The 16378-nt window shown below is 39.7% G+C and overlaps 1 protein-coding gene across 2 annotated transcripts; it reads right to left on the bottom strand.

Moving 5' to 3' along the window:
• PPO1 (phenoloxidase subunit 1) lies at positions 1-14139 on the bottom strand. 2 transcript variants are annotated; one of them, XM_038016197.2, is made up of 15 exons: positions 13979-14139; positions 13268-13385; positions 11933-12125; positions 11244-11346; positions 10841-10961; positions 9424-9629; positions 7713-7841; positions 7263-7386; positions 6796-6960; positions 6268-6396; positions 5394-5572; positions 3397-3542; positions 2620-2855; positions 2322-2533; positions 1-527 (listed from the first exon to the last, which is right to left on the bottom strand). In XM_038016197.2, the coding sequence occupies exons 2-15, from the start codon at positions 13376-13378 to the stop codon at positions 395-397; spliced, it is 2187 nt and encodes a 728-aa protein (XP_037872125.1). In that variant the 5' UTR covers positions 13379-13385; positions 13979-14139; the 3' UTR covers positions 1-394.
• Between the last annotated feature and the right edge of the window lie 2239 nt (positions 14140-16378).

Here is a 16378-nt window from a genome sequence, read left to right as displayed (position 1 = left end):
TTTATCAAAAAGCATGATTTATTCAATCTCAAATAAAAAAATTGTCTTATATAAATACATAATTACTTAGTTACCTACTATGTACAGACCCGTTTACTTAAAATACACTTAACCGATAAAATATTGACTACTAAGTCCGGTCCATTATGCGATGCCATTTCAATGTTGCATCAGTAACAACATACTAAGCTGATTAATAATTACTAACTTAACCATATAGCTTTTCGTAGAAATTAATAATGACTTTTGAATGGAGTAAAAGTGATAATTAAAGAGGTTGTTTTTTGATTGTGTCAGATTAAAAATAAATGCTTGAAATTTGAATTGATATCTAATGTCGCTAACTAAGACTGACGGTTCAAAATGCTCTGCCATTTGTATATCTCCGATTAACTTAAAATATGTGATGCTTATGTTTGCAGGGTATGTAATAATAAGGTTTGCGTATCAATGCGTCGATGTCGACGTTGACTGAGGGGCATCCGCAGGGTTCTGTACTGCGCTGTCGCCGGTTCGAATCAATGTATCTACATAATATGAAATTATATCAGTTTTAGTTTGTTGTTACTGATCTACTTCTAAGGGTGAGGGTTTCTCGTACTTCTTTCGATAACGCTCCATTGACACATGTACTTCAAATAACAATTTTTTTTAAGAATACAGATATAGATTTTATGTTACACGTAATAAATATATAGTAACTACAATAGCAAAATAGCGTTTTTCTTTATGAACATAATTTCTTAATGATTATAACCGTACTGATTTAACACATGACGACCACAAAATAGTTATTTTATTTAGTCGTAACTAGTTTATTAATTTAACGTTTTTTTTTTGTGAGAGACCTATATCCTACGAATAATAAAACTATAGAAAAGTAATTACGCTTCAAAAATGGTTCCACGTAAATAGCTACCGCGGAGGGCGGGGCTTAAAATAGCTACAGAACGGCGCGCCAGTTCGCTGTGGAACTCGTGTCGTGCGGTCGTGTTGCGTTAGTTTTTGGTTGACCAGATAATTATTATTTTGCGCTTTTTAATTTTGGTGAAATGGTGTAAAAGCCATACAGATATGAAAAACAATGGAATTAGCTTGCATAAGTAAGTTTACAAACATCATAAAAGTTTACACTATTGATGATGGATAGTGTTATGCAATATGTACGATTACTTTTTCTATGCAGTAGTAGTTCTTTATTCTGCTCGGATAAAACATAAGTTTTATTTAAGTAACAACTATGATATTACGCAGTGATAACAAATGATTTTATTACTGCAGATTTCCGACAAATGAAATTCAACGTAAAAAATGGATAGCCGCTTGTGATAGTACGCTTGGATGCATTGCAAAAATACCACAATATGCAGCATACACTTTGAAAAAGAGGCCATGTACATACTTGAAAGTGGAAGTCGTGTGCTTTACAAAAGGTATACTAGTAGTGGTAGTAGTAGTAGTAGTATTGATTTTAAGTTTAATTATCATATTTTCATCTCATGTACTAACTTATAAACTGCATTTATTTTTATTGCAGTAATAAAGTCATCTGATAAAAAAACGAGAAAATATTTAATGAATTAATTACTACTGCATAACGTCATCGTCATAAGGGTGCGCTGGGTGGCGCTTGCGAACCGTGACCTTGGCGCGAATGAGAGTGTGAGTGTTCGTTGCATTTGCTTTTATTTGTGTGCGTAAATGGAACCATAATCTAAAGTGCAATTGAAGGCGAGTTACTGTTCCATAGTTTTATTATTCGTAGCCTGTATCCAACAGTGGACTGATATAGCCTAATAATGATGATTTATTTCAAGAATATAGTATTGCTAATTACAATATGATACATTGTGTTGAAATGAGTTTAACCGTATTCTTTAAGCAGTGTGATTTATTTTTAAAATCCGGTTTGAGATAGAAACAGAAAAACCTTTTTTGAATATTTAAAGTTTATAAGAATCATATTTAAATTAATCATTAAAGTAAATCATTTCAAAAGTTCGAAAAAAGCAGTACAAATTCCGTGTAACTTTTTGTCTTTTTCTTATAGAAAAACCAACAGAACCAAAAAGAGTTTTCCTTTATTAGTAACTACAACATAAAGTCGACTATTACCATAATATTTCTCTTGGATAGATATGCCGTCAATTTGTTTTTTTAATTATTTATATGTGCAGGGTACCACACCACCGCTACATAGTCCAGTTAATAAAAAATATCGTTGCATGTTTGTATGGATTAAAGAGAAATTCTGTGCAAAAAAGTCAAGACCCGTCATCCCGTGATGTTGTGTTGCGTGGTGGTGGAGGCGGCGGACCTACCCCTGCTGGCCGCGCTGGCGGGTCCTGTCGGTGAAGCGCACGATGCAGTCGCGCACGGCCATGTTGGGGCGCAGGAAGTCGGACAGCGTGGTGGCGGCGGGCGCGGGCCGGTCGAACGGGAAGCCCATGGCGCGCCGGTCCGGGTACTTGCGGTCGCGGATGCCGCAGTACGACGCCGCGTCATTGCACGACCCCACCAGGTCTTGCTCCACCTGACCGACCACACGAACAACGTGTTAGTGTAGCTCATCAGCCGCCTGCCTCATCATCCACGTGTACCAACGTGTAGAAAACTCACTCGGTCATCATTCCAGTTGGACACCATGACGAACAGCACCATAGGATATCCTTGAGTAGTTCCCTTGGGCACCAGCATGTGGTGAGGCCACCCGCAGCCGCAGAAGTCGAACTCGGCAGCCCCAGCGGTTCCTGGATCTGCTGGCCGGTCCGCCTGGTTGCGGAACGTCCTCTCGTACGGTATAGTCACTGAGGAGTCTATACTCTTACGTCGGATTGTGTTGTTGCCAGGTTTCACTGAGGAAGAAGATAATATTAGCGAATTAGACAAACACCAAATGCGTCCCTAGACTAATACGTGAGACGACAGCGTACTTGTCGTCGAGCAACCCTGGCATGGCTCCCACAAGCCATACGGCACCGGCCATATCTATCATTCAAGAGAGGCTTCCATGGTGATAAGCCACATATGTACAATTTTAACGGCATAGAGAATGGTTATTGTAAAATCACTTTCTTATTACTGGATGTGTATGTCAATTTAGAACCGACTCTTAATATTCTTTAATAACAACTAAATATTTTAGTACCTATGGAAAACGGTAGATCAATTTTGTGATTCTCAGTGGCAAACAAAAATCGTCCATGCCACTATCAATGTTAATACTTGGCTAACATTACTCGTAAATACACCTAACGTTATAAGTAATTATATCAACTTCAGAAAATCTGGAGAGATCTCACACAAAAGCTTTGCCTTGAAACCACCAGCTCACTTCTTCCTTTTTCGAACTTTCAGTCTAAAAATATGCTTCAACTGACGACAGAGCCTACTCACCTCCTTGAGAGAATTTGTCCAGTTCAATCATTAGTTTCCTTTGCTCGTCAAAGGATAATGGCTTCCCACTTTCGTCCACTGTTGGTGCGATGAATATCCTGAACATTCCCATTACGCTGCCGCCTCCTGTGTTGTTCACTTCGATCCTGGAAAGAAAGACTCAATTAACGAGCCACCGCCTCTGCGTTGTGTGTAGTCCAAAATGCTATCTATATAAGGCAGATTTCAAAAATACAAACGACCCATCCTGACAGACTGATTATTTAATTAACGCCCAAATTAAACCACTGTATCTATTGAGCTGATTTGGAGTTGTAGCTGGATTTGGAAGGAGAAAACATGTTGCGCCACCCCAGGTGACTGGGAGAAGGGCAGGAGAATGATGATGATCTATTGAGCTGATTTTTTGACTGTATAGGCCCATAGTGACAGGTCACGCCACGGAGGTACTTTTAATAGTCCACAAGATTTCGATTTTTTATTTTTGATTGCTTAGATTGGTGGACGAGCTCACGGCCCACCTGGTGTGAAGTGGTTAACGGAGCCCATAGACATCTACAACATCTTTAGGCAGCGGCTTGGCTCTGCCCCTGGCATTGCTGAAGTCCATGGGCGACGGTAACCACTCACCATCAGGTGGGCCGTATGCCCGTCTGCCTACAAAGGCAAGAAAAAAAAAAAAAAAAAAAATATCGCCACCCACTTTGAGACATGCGTTGTAAGGTCTCATTTTTAACAGTACAACGGCTGCCTCGCCCTTTAAATCGAAACGCATTACTGCTTCACGGCAAAAATAGGCAGGGTGGTGGTACCTACCCGTGCGGACTCACAAGACGTCCTACCACTAGTATACCTATAAAGTACTTTAGTATTTTAGTACTTTAGTACTACTGTCAGATGCCATATTGAAAAAACCTCAGAAATTAAATAGTTATTAGCAATTTAATTAATTATTTAAACACACTAGGTATAAACTCTAAACAATTTGGTTAACTGTCCGAAACTTCACATTTGTTATTTACAAAAACAATTATATATACATTCACTTGATTCACTTGATATTATACATCAAGTCACATAATTGCGTGCCTATTTTTAATTCTTTATAATTTATTAGGTTTCAACAAAATGCTGATTTGTTGTCACCATTCATATATAATATTCCGTAAAAAACGCAAAACATTTAAATAACGCACTTGCTTACTTCATTTTGAGTTCACCCAACAAGAAAACAAACAGATTGTTCCCCTGTCGAAAAATATTCACAAATTCAAATTGAATGCAGGTAAGATTTAAATTAATTCACAAGTGCCGTAAAATATGTAAAACGAATGTAAATACAGTAAACTCATTATAAAAATTGTTGTTTACTTTTAGTTTCAGAAATAAAACTCATAATAAACAGTATAATAAAATTGTTTGAATTCGTCATTGTGGACATTTGGTAATTTAAAAAAAAATTCAATGATAGTATGATACACATATGGACTTGTTATTGTTGCTTAAATAAAAAAAATCATTCATTCATTCATTCATCCATTCATTCATTAGTCCCAGTTCCCTTAGCCATTAGGGTATCCTATACCCATGTCCGGTGTACTCGTATCGAGCAATGACTAAGCCTGTGTTCAAATCAGGCAGGAGATCGTCAAATTTTCTAATGAATTACGTACTAATAAGCACATGCTCATGAATGATTTCCACAATGAAGGAATATCATCGTGTAATAGAAATAAAGCCCACAAAATCTGTAATTTAACATTTTTACTAATGTTAGGGCGTCTTGGGATTCCGCACGAGGAAGTGCCGCATTCCTACCTCATTCCCACGACTCTTCTCCAGTTAGATATCCCTTTTTGAATACGGTATCCTCTTTTATTCCTCAGTTCAGGATACCAGTTAATTGAGATGATATAAGGAGAATGGGGACAACTTGTGAGGGCCCAATGTACCAACGGAGTCAGGACTACACCAACAACATTCAAGGAGATACTCACACATAGTTGTATTCGTCGTGCTGCAAGTGCGTGAACCTGGCGAGGACACTGCCGCGAGGAGTGAAGTCCATTCCACGGCCAAGGTCCACGGTGCTCTGCTCCCACAGCGTGTTCAGCGTGTTGGGAGTTCCGCCACCCTCGATGCTGACGGACGACACCCTGATGTTGGGGAAGTCCAGCTACAAAGAAATCAAACTGTTAATCCTATAATTACCAAACCAGCTGCTCCTTCTTTCCCCGGCTATATTCCCGGTTTATTTGGTTTCAGCCTTGCTATATCCTCTGTCAAACTGACTATGTGATGTATATTTCAATTGTTATATTTGATGTCTTTAAAGATTCCATGTTCAGCGACTCCAAGCCAGGATCATCTACTGTGCTACGAATTCCTACACTATGCTACGCAGGACCACTGAAATATTGAATCCGACCAGGAATCAAACCCATACATTGTCAGATGATCTAATTTTATGAGCCTATGCTATTAGTGTAGGATTTGGATCGTAGCACATAAAATAAAATTATTCAAATGTTGCACTTTTACTCTTCTTTTCTAAAATCTTCTATAATATAATAATTAAAAATTAATTTACACCTTTTTACGCCTTGCTCATTTAATCGTTTTCGCCATCTTCCTTTTCTCTGTCATTCTGTCTTTCATTCTCTTTTCCCTTTCTTACCGTTTCCTCTGACTCACATCTCAACGTTCCGTTCCACGCTCTTTTCATACGTTCCGATACTACCAATCCTACATTAGCAATGTCAAACCGTGACCAAGTAGTTGCCAAAAGTGAGCAGTCATAAAATATGTGGCTAAGCTAGATAATAAGCATGAAAGCCGCCATCATGACACCCCTGGGTCCCGAGTACTCACCCTGTCGTTACCGTAGGGCGTGAGCTTGTACTTGTAGAGGTGGAAGATGTCGTCGATGTACGCGTGCCAGCGGTAGAACACCGGGTCCCGCATGGCCGTCGCGGAGTCACCCATCACGCCGAATTGCTCCTGGAAATTAACATTTACATCAAAACACTACTGAGATCAGATAGCTCATCCTATGCTGTGCCGGTATGAACATCTCCTTGTACTTGCTGGTGGGAGGCCGTATTATGAGTCACCACCCTGCCTATTGGCGGTATTTCACGTGATGAGTGCAAGTAGCCACGCAATGTCAGGTGGACTGTAAAAACTTTCATACCGTTAAATTATCCACTATGCTTTCCTTTCATAAGATCAACTGTTTCGCTGTTGAATACAGACAGACAAGGTCCCGGATAAATAGGTGAACTACCTCGACTTAATTACCAAGTACAATTACTTCTACTATGGGCACAGCATTTTTACACAATTGTGCAGTGATTGGGATATTCTAAAATGACTAGATCTACTTCAGTAAGTATTTACCAGATGACGATGATCAGGATCATGAGAGTAAGAGATGAAGACGTGTCCCATGTTGTGGAGGTCGCCGTAGTAGGGTCGGTTCCTGCTGATGATGGAGGACTCCATAAGGTTGCCCAGCACGTCGATGCCGGTCTCCTCATCCAAGGGAAGTTGACGACCGTTGGGCTGTATATAAACGTCACGTCAGAACAAGGAAGTCATCGGGACCTAAAGGATAAAACGCCCGGTGCATTCGTGTTGAACGATGCACCGGTGTTCAAATCCCAGGCGGGATACCAATTTTTCTAATGAAATACGTACTCAACAAATGTTCACGATTGACTCAACTAAGCAAAAAAAGAAATAAATAAAAACCTCTGAAAAATTATATTTTTCAATCACATCGAACAAAAAATAAAATTTTATAGGTACATGTTGCAACATCTATAAAAAGTTTCCTAGACTGTTAGTAGTACTAGAATACACACCAGCATCACGGACATATTCTCGATAGCTTGCAGGAACCTGTCCCTCCAGGTCTCCAACTCAGAGACGTCGCTCCTGATCTGATCAACGGGTCTGTCCAGGTCACGGATGGTAGTGCCAGCAAACCTAGATACAAACAAAAACATCCAATTTAATAGACAAAATTTAAAACTTTATTTTACACGTTCTGTAATTGACATGACTTTTCATTTTTTGTTTGTTCTTTTATTGATATTAAAAGCAGACAAGTTAATGCCTGATGCCGACCAGCGACCATCGCTCATGGACATCAACAATTCCAGGGACACAGCGAAGCCGCTGCCTATCTATATACAATACTATACATAATTGGTATAATAATAAATCAAAAAGTACGATTCGGCCAAACTATATATAACAATGTAAGGTTCTTTGCAAAAAACAAGATCTAGATAAACCAAAATCCGTCTCACCTGGGAGGCCAGGCTCTGCTGGCGACTGTTGAGTCTAGCTTGGGGAAGTAGCCCTCCTCGATCGCGGCCCTGAAGTTATTGTACCTCCTCACTCTGCTCAGGTTGTTGCACATACGCTCAACGTTGTACCTATTAACAAAAATACCAGTTTTAGAAAACCGAAAATTGAAGTAACTTCATTACGCAACGTGGGAAATTTAACTAACCTTATCTGGGGCAAAGTCACATTTCAGTGTTTTGAAGAGCTATCTCTACCTCGCAAACCGAAATTAACGACCATACTCTGTCTATCAGTTCGGGTTAACAGCGCGCTCTACCTTTAGTCATTTTGCTAACTATTCAAATCAATACGTGTCGGTTTCAAAGAGTAACAAGTCTGAGCTCTACGTCGTAAAAATAAGTATGATAATATTCCATTAGTTTCTAGTCCCTGCGCATAATTTTTGGGAAATTGGTAGGTACATGCCCCGAAACTGACTCACCAGTTACTTGTGATCGTCAGCAAGAGCAATGTCAAACCACTGTCTACTTCTAAGACTGCCTTCAAACGTCATTGATTTGACGAAAAACAGATTATAGCGCTAACGCCACAGACGCGACTTAATTCAGCAGCCGCGTGGGAGGAGTGAAAATGACTTCTGAAAACGCAGCGGTTTCAGGAAAGAGACATGAATTCCGCTTCGGTAGCGGCTTTTTAGCATCAAAAATTGAATGATGCATAAAATGATCCACAAAAAACAAGCAATTCCTCTGAGCAATTGCATTGAGTATTTTTAAAATAATTTACTCCTATAGCCGTTAAGGTAATGAGGAAATGTTGCAACAGAGGCCGTCGCCGGCATTAGCTAAATTGTTGTTGTTTTCGCATTTAGACAAGAATCGCGTCGTACGATCGTAACCGCAGACCGAACTTCAGAGAACTCGTCGAGCCGCGATTTTTGTTATTTTTCCTGTATCACTATTTGTATTCCTCTACTTGAAAATTGAATAAACAATATTTCCTTCAAGTATATTTATAGATTCATCGGTATAAACAACATGCATAGCACCAGTAAAGATAAATAACAATTTACTAGTGGTAGAAAATGTAAGGGCGCACGGGGATGTGCTAAAATCTTGCCTATTTCAATCGTAAAGCAGTTGTTGCGCGTTGTATGGCGGAGCAGCTGTGGTACGACACTATGGAGTCCTGGACCTTATTATTGAAAGCAGATGGCGACGCTAATGCAGTGACGACAAGGGTTTCCGGTAACGGCTTAACATCAAACCGATAATAAACCTAAATAGTTCGTATTCAGAAGCGTATTATGGTAAAGACAGGACCACTGTGATACTATATGAATGAGAGCTCAACATCTGGTTGACTCACGATACATCTAGAGAGCTGGTGGTAGGACCTCTTGTGAGTCCGCGCGGATAGGTACCACCACCCCGCGTATTTCTGCCGTGAAGCAGTAATGCGTTTCAGTTTGAAGGGTGGGGCAGCCGTTGTAACTATACTTGAGACTTTAGAACTTATGTCTCAAGGTGGGTGGCACATTTACGCTGTAGATGTCTATGGGCTCCAGTAACCACTTAACACCAGGTAGGTTGTGAGCTAGTCCACCCATTTAAGCAATAAAAAAAAGAGCTCAAATAACGTTGGTATTGCAAATGTTCAGTTGAGTTCATCGGGCCACGGGCGCTGCGACTCTAGGTACGTGTAACGGACCTGGCGATGATCTGCTGGTGCATGTAGTAGAAGAGCTCCCCGCGGCGGTCCTTGTTGACGATGGCGCGGTCTGCGGCGTCGAAGGGGTACACGAGGTGCCAGTGCCAGTGGTGCAGGTTGATGCCGATGTCCTCGCGGAAGTACGCCACGCGCTGCTCCGGCTCCGTGTCAGACGCGGTGTAGTTCGACGGAATCACTATTGGCATCTGACAACAAGAGACATTTCAATAAAAGATCGGATACAAGTATCCTTTTAGATACAGATTTTTTTTGAAGTGAAAACTTCTTTAGAATCGTTGTGATTTCAAACCGGATGCAACGGAAAAAACGACAGGTAAGAGACACAAATACAAAAATGTGTAGGATGAAGCCAGCAAAGAATGAGACAGAAATATACATACTATTTAATACAGCGCCATCTGTGAGATTTTTTTAATACTAACGTGTGTATGAAAGCTCTTGTAGTGAATTTTAATTTAGGATTATACGTGAAATTAAAATATCAATTCACAGAGGGCGCTACCTTACAATTATTTACTAATGACAAAATTTTACATATACTTAAGACGTTTAGGATAATTGTATTTTAATTTTGGAAGGTTTCACTTCTACCACGTGTGAATTGCACACATTTTGTTTTTTTTATAGCTTAGATGTGTGGACGAGCTCACAGCTTATCTGGTCATAGCCCATAGACATCTACAACGTAAATGCACCACCCACCTTGAGATATAAGTTCTAAGGTCTCAGTATAGTTACAACAGCTGCCCCACCCTTCAAACCGAAATGCATTACTGCTTCACGGCAGAAATGGTAAGGTCTGTCGCGATAAAGAGATTTTTATGCATTTAAGATAATTTTTATTTAATTAATGAAAATACTTTTATTAGTCTCATTGGTAACGCAAAGGAATACTTTAAATGCAACTTCTTCATGCGCAGACTTCACCCTTGCGGAAAAAGATAATAAAACGGCCGGCGATTGTCCCTGTCATCGTCAATGACAAGTTAAGCCTAATCGTACACATTAACATAGTACACAACATACAAAATTTTATGATTGAGGAAAACTAGAAGAATGTTAAGAGCTCTCGAAGCGGCAATCTGTATTGAGGACTATTTATACATATAGCAGTAATAGTAATGTGTTTTAATTAATTGTGTCATAGCTTATCAAACATTTATTACATCATGGCTCAAATTGAACAGTGTACAGGCCCATCACGCGGTTTAAAAAAAAGAACATAATATTCCTAACCTAAAAGTACATGTTATTATCCGCAACACGCTTCGTCAGATTACAGAAATAGAGTTATCAGCAACATGCTTCGTCAAAAAGTACAAAACTTACTTTCAGCTACATGTGTCGTCATACGTGTTTTAATTAAGTAATTTAAATTAACAGTAATTTTACCGACCCTGGCTCCAGAAGGCACAACGCTGGACACCTCCCTGGCTTGACGGAAAACTTTCGGGTCCATGAACTTATCGGGGAAGCTCTCCGCGAAAGTCGGGATGCTCAAGCCCTTGGTGTCAGGCCTGAAATATACGATACGATGCTTATGGTGTCCACGGAACGACAAGCTTGACTAACAAATAACTTCGATCAAGGTTTTATGAAAAGCTTGGTAAGTGTCATTAGGCATATCACAAGACGCTGAATCGGTTCCAGATTTCCGGTTCCGGTTCTCGAATTTGTTGATATTCGTGACCGAAGTAACGCACCTACGTGAATGTGGTTTGTAAGCAGTTTCCACGGGAACCAAACACTTGTTTCGGTAATTAGAACAACAAGATAGATTTTCATTGAGACATATTTACCTGTGCAAAATGGCGACAGAGAGGCAGTAATTGAACATGTAAGGATTAATCCGCAGCTGACAGTACGAACAGACAGACTGAAGATCTTCAACATCACGCATTCCTATCATAAATAAGGAATTGGTTAGTACATAATAAAGTGCAAAAGAACATGCCGTTTAAACACACTTTCCTTATCGCCACGAGTTAAGGTGGATACAACTGGTGGTAAGACCTCTTGTGAATCCGCGCGGGTAGGTACCACCAACCTGCCTATTTCTGCCATGAATGCGTTTCGGTTTGAAGGGTGGGGCAGCCGTTGTAACTATACTTGAGACCTTAAAACATATCTCAAGGTAGGTGGCTACGTTTTAGATGTCTATCGGCTCCAGTAACCACTTAACACCAGGTGGGCTGTGAGCTGGTCCACCCAACTCAGCAATAAAAATAAAAAAAACAGATTTGGGTAAAACTTCCTGATCGGCCGTCTACTAGTGTGACGCCCAGATCATGTAGCCTTAGATCGACAATTCAGGATAGAAACGGAGAGTTCAGCTCAGCAAAAGGTAACGAAACTACAAAAGTGACCAAGAGTCGGGGAGATGCTGATGATCCGTGGCTATTAGAGGTCGATTCACAACCGCATTTTCTAATGAATTACTGCTTATAACTACCTTTATACAACACTGCTTAAGTTGTTATCTACATACCCATAAAGATGTCAATCAGCCTTCCTGCCAATTTTCTGTGCTTAGGGACGAACAAGGAGAACTGCTCGTTATAGGGCAGCTCCATGGGCAGGTCCAGATTGGGTAGGGCAATGTTCCTAATGGGTATCATGCGGCCCGCGTCGCTACCGAACCTGTTGCCTATAGCATTTGACACACGCTGGTACTTCTCCGGCTGTAGACAAAGGTTATCCTCTTTGAAATTTACAGAACTATGAGAGAAACATAGCCGTTTTGGCCGATTTGGTATAGACTCTAATTTTGCATACCGGGTCTAAGGAATATGGAGACAAACAGACCGATTCCAATTATAAGAAAAATGTTTTAAGCCACTAAAGTTCTACTTCGTGGGATCTTACATTGACCAAAACCAATTATATTATATATAAAGTTATCTTTTATGAGTCTATATTTTTTTATTTGGTTTCTGTCAGTGTGGCGATATAATAAACGCGTCGTAATGTGCACGAAACGCTATTTCAAGAAAGTGGGGCGGCACAACAACCCTCTAATCGTGGCCGCCTTCGACTACATATCCAACCCAGGCGAAAGGGCAACGTAAAACCGCCATTGCCCTAAATGTGTCTTGTCGGATCCCCCGGTTTCACTATCAGTACTTTTGGGCATTCCAAGCACCGCTCACCGTTCTCGTCGAATTGGTCGAAGGAAAATTAACCCACAGACGCAGCCCACTGAGTTTCTCGCCCGATCTTCTCAGTGAGTCGCGATTCCGATCCAGTAATAGATTCAGCGAAGCACTGCTCTTGCTAGGACTGGTGTTAGCAAAGTCGCCAGGCTAAGTCCCGTGAGCTGCTGACACGTCTGCTGAAGCTTAACTTAACCCCTCGAGGTTAATAACAATCGGTAAGCAAAAAAAAAGAATACACCGAAACTATATCTCGTAGATTCTAATTTTACAAAATCTTTTGGAAAATAGGAGTTACTTAAGTCTGCGTAATAGGATAAAGTCGAACGTAGACACGAAACCAGAATAGGAAACACTTTAATTAGAATGGTACACCAGCTCAAAACCCACCCAGTACGAAGCGGTGCTTTCAACATGAAACACGTGATGGAAATATTTGCTTAGCAACAGACAAATGGAGGTATGTAGCATGTAGCATAATACAATTATCAATATTATTACTTCAAAATTGACATGTTACATAAAAATAATACACACCGGTGCCTCACGACACAATTATTAGCCCGAAACCTTTCAAGAAGATCACACAGAATAGTACAAGCTGTGCCACTGGGCCGTCAATGTGATCCCTACTCCACCGTGCTTACGTTACTACAGCATCAACAACTCACGTAGTAATTGTCAGGAATCTCGAATACTGCATTCTCTTCTCCCTTTTGCATGAAGCATGGCTCTGAGGGACGGTCGAAGAACAGTAACAGGTTGTTCTTGGCGTCAGACATCTTGGTTCTAAGAACAAAACATAATGATTAGCCTGTAACGAATGAAGAGACAATATTTATTACATGGTAACAGAATTAGGTACAAAACGTATTTAATAGCAACATGTGTAAATAGAGAAATCAAAGATTTTGCTTAGAATTATTCCATTTGTACCCACTACAGTAATAGCGAAAGTAATAAACTGATATCAGACGTTTAATTCGCCTAAGTAAACCGAAAATTACGCTGCAGTTTGAACAAAATCAAGTCGAAATTACAGAATCGCCTAGGAAAAATCAAGCGAAAAGCAAAAAAGCATTCTATCTCGCCTAAAATACAAGCCTTAACGGCTCGGTCAGTTTTACATATCTCTAAAAATATATATATAGACCTATTTTATATGTTAAAAATCACTGAGTTTCTCGTCGGATCTTCTCAGTGACTCGCGTTTCCGATCCGATGGTAGAGTCTGCAAAGCACGGCTCTTGCTAGGGTTCGTGTTAGCAACGTCGGAAGGTTTGAGCCCCGTGAGCTCACCTACTAGTTAAGGTTACGCCTAAATAGCCTCTCAAGGCTATCAGCTAAGGTAGGAAAAAAAAATCAAATTTAAACAGACTCACCACAAGATTTTCTAGTTTGACGGACAGTAAATTAAATTAAAAATAATACCGAGAATGATAGTGTAGTAAAGCCGTGTAGGGACACGGCTCGACTCTGACGTCTGTCGTTGATGTCGCTGTATTTATTCCGGGATGCACACGAAAAGCTCAAATTAATTGATCCGTGTGCAGACATCGAAATGGGAAACACTAATATTACATGTTTTTAATTACGATAAATAATGCGGTATTGTTATCGCCGCGTCCTCATAAACATCGGCTGTTGCCACACAGAAATTATGAAATTTGGTTGAATATAGAAATAATCACGATTGCTATTTTCAGTTAATTACATGTCAGAAATATAAGGTATAGAAGCAACAGAATATCAATAAGAGTGATTACAAAATGAACCGAGAGTTAAAGCGTAAAGATGCCTTCATCATATACCTACGTTTCGTTTGAATGTGAATGTGACCATTGCATTATTTATTTATTTTTAATTTTTTTTAATTTATTGATCCACAAAACAAATTACAATCATTACGGTACATATTAGCTAAATCGCACAAGTAGTACCTAGATCTAATCTGGATTGCAATCTAAATAGTATGTGCACTCAGCAAATCCATTTGAATGTACATGGCCAATACTTTGGCTATTGTATACTTAGATACGTACGGGCTAACATGAATGACAGCTATCTTGTGACACATGTGATGGAAGTCTTAGTTGTATTTTTTAACGGCTGTTATTACCTTCTAGCCCTGCGTTAGGAGGAATGTTCTCAGGAATTGTTGGAAACGATCTTGCGTCTCCTCTCTCTTTTTTACCACTTCGCTACCTGCTACGAAAGAAGAAGAGAAGAAAATAGAATACACTGCACTCCCATTGACTCGGTGTTTCGTCTAATTTGATAGAAAAATACTAGAACTGGCATTCTTTTATTCAAAGGAAACCGACTCGATCCTTGTGCATGCCTCCCTGGCTAATAATATTAATAATGTAATTTGAAAGGGGTTCCTATTTCTCTAAAGAAGTACATACCTTACGTCTTCACCTTAAAAAAACAAATAATTTGACCTCATGTCTCAAGGTTTTTTTTTATTGCTTATATGGGTGGACGAGCTCACAGCCCACCTGGTGTTAAGTGGTTACTGGAGCCCATAGACATCTACGACGTAGATGCGCCACCCACCTTGAGATATAATTTCTAAGATATCAGTATAGTTACAACGGCTGCCCCAGCCTTCAAATCGAAACGCATTAGTGCTTCATGGCAGAAATAGGCAGGGTGATGGTACCTACCCGTGCGGACTCACAAGAGATCCTACCACCAGTAAAAAGTCAAGGTGCGTGGCGCCATACATATGGTGATAACCAGGTGTAGGTCCAGTAACCATTTTAACACCAGCCGGGTCGAGCTCGTCCACACATCTAGTGGAATGACCAAAACGAGAAAGAGAGAATACGAGTATTTGTAACTCAAGATTTATAATAATTCTTCTTTGTCGCTAAGAGAAAATAAATGCAACCCCAGTGTTGGGTTTTCTACAATCATACCTGTTTTTACATCTCTAAGCATGGATTTAATATTAAAGATAAATTCATGTCCAATTGGATGGTAAAAAGATATTTAGAAAACAAATAAACACCGGTGATTTTAAATTGAAAATCATAGATCAAACCCGTGTCCCTGATTCGAAATAAAAAATGACAATAATAAAACAACAACTAAGCTTTTTGGAGCAAACTCCGCATATTCAAGCATATTGCAATAAAAGTTTAACAGGCGCGTACGACAGTATAGCACATTGCTTCATTCCTCAGTTTTGTAATCTATGCTTTCATTATACATAATATGTTAGGTACCTAATCATTTTATAATATATTTATAGTTTGTAATTTTTATGAAACAAAAGAAACCAAGGTGCACAACTATTATAATATATTTATAGTTTGTAATTTTTATGGAACAAAAGAAATACAGAAACCAAGGTGCACAACTAACATTCAAAACGCATCACACATGATCGCTTAGGTCATAGGTACGTCATTAAGAATATTTTTATTCGTTAAAAATTATAAGCATTAAATTAAAAAGAGATCTAAATTCTGACGTTGAATGTACTCGTATTTTGTTTTCTCTTCGCCATTTTCTGTTCAACATTCTGCTTATTTTAATTTCAATATTTAAACAAAATTAAAATAAAACTACTGGAGAAACTCATCATTCTCGGACAAATGGAGGGGAAGTGCGCTAGAGGCAGAGCGCCAGCTAGATGGGTGGACCAACTCAATGAGGTGACTGGAGGCCAGATACGGGGAGCGATACATATGGCGCAGAACCGACCGAGTGGAGAAGATTGACATACAGTCACGAACATCAGCATTGAGGGAACGATTTAAAAAAAAAAAGGT

The sequence above is a fragment of the Bombyx mori genome, chromosome 16 (assembly GCF_030269925.1).
Source record: "Bombyx mori chromosome 16, ASM3026992v2".
Classification (NCBI taxonomy): Eukaryota; Metazoa; Arthropoda; class Insecta; order Lepidoptera; family Bombycidae; genus Bombyx; species Bombyx mori.
This window is presented reverse-complemented; position numbering and strand designations above follow the sequence as displayed.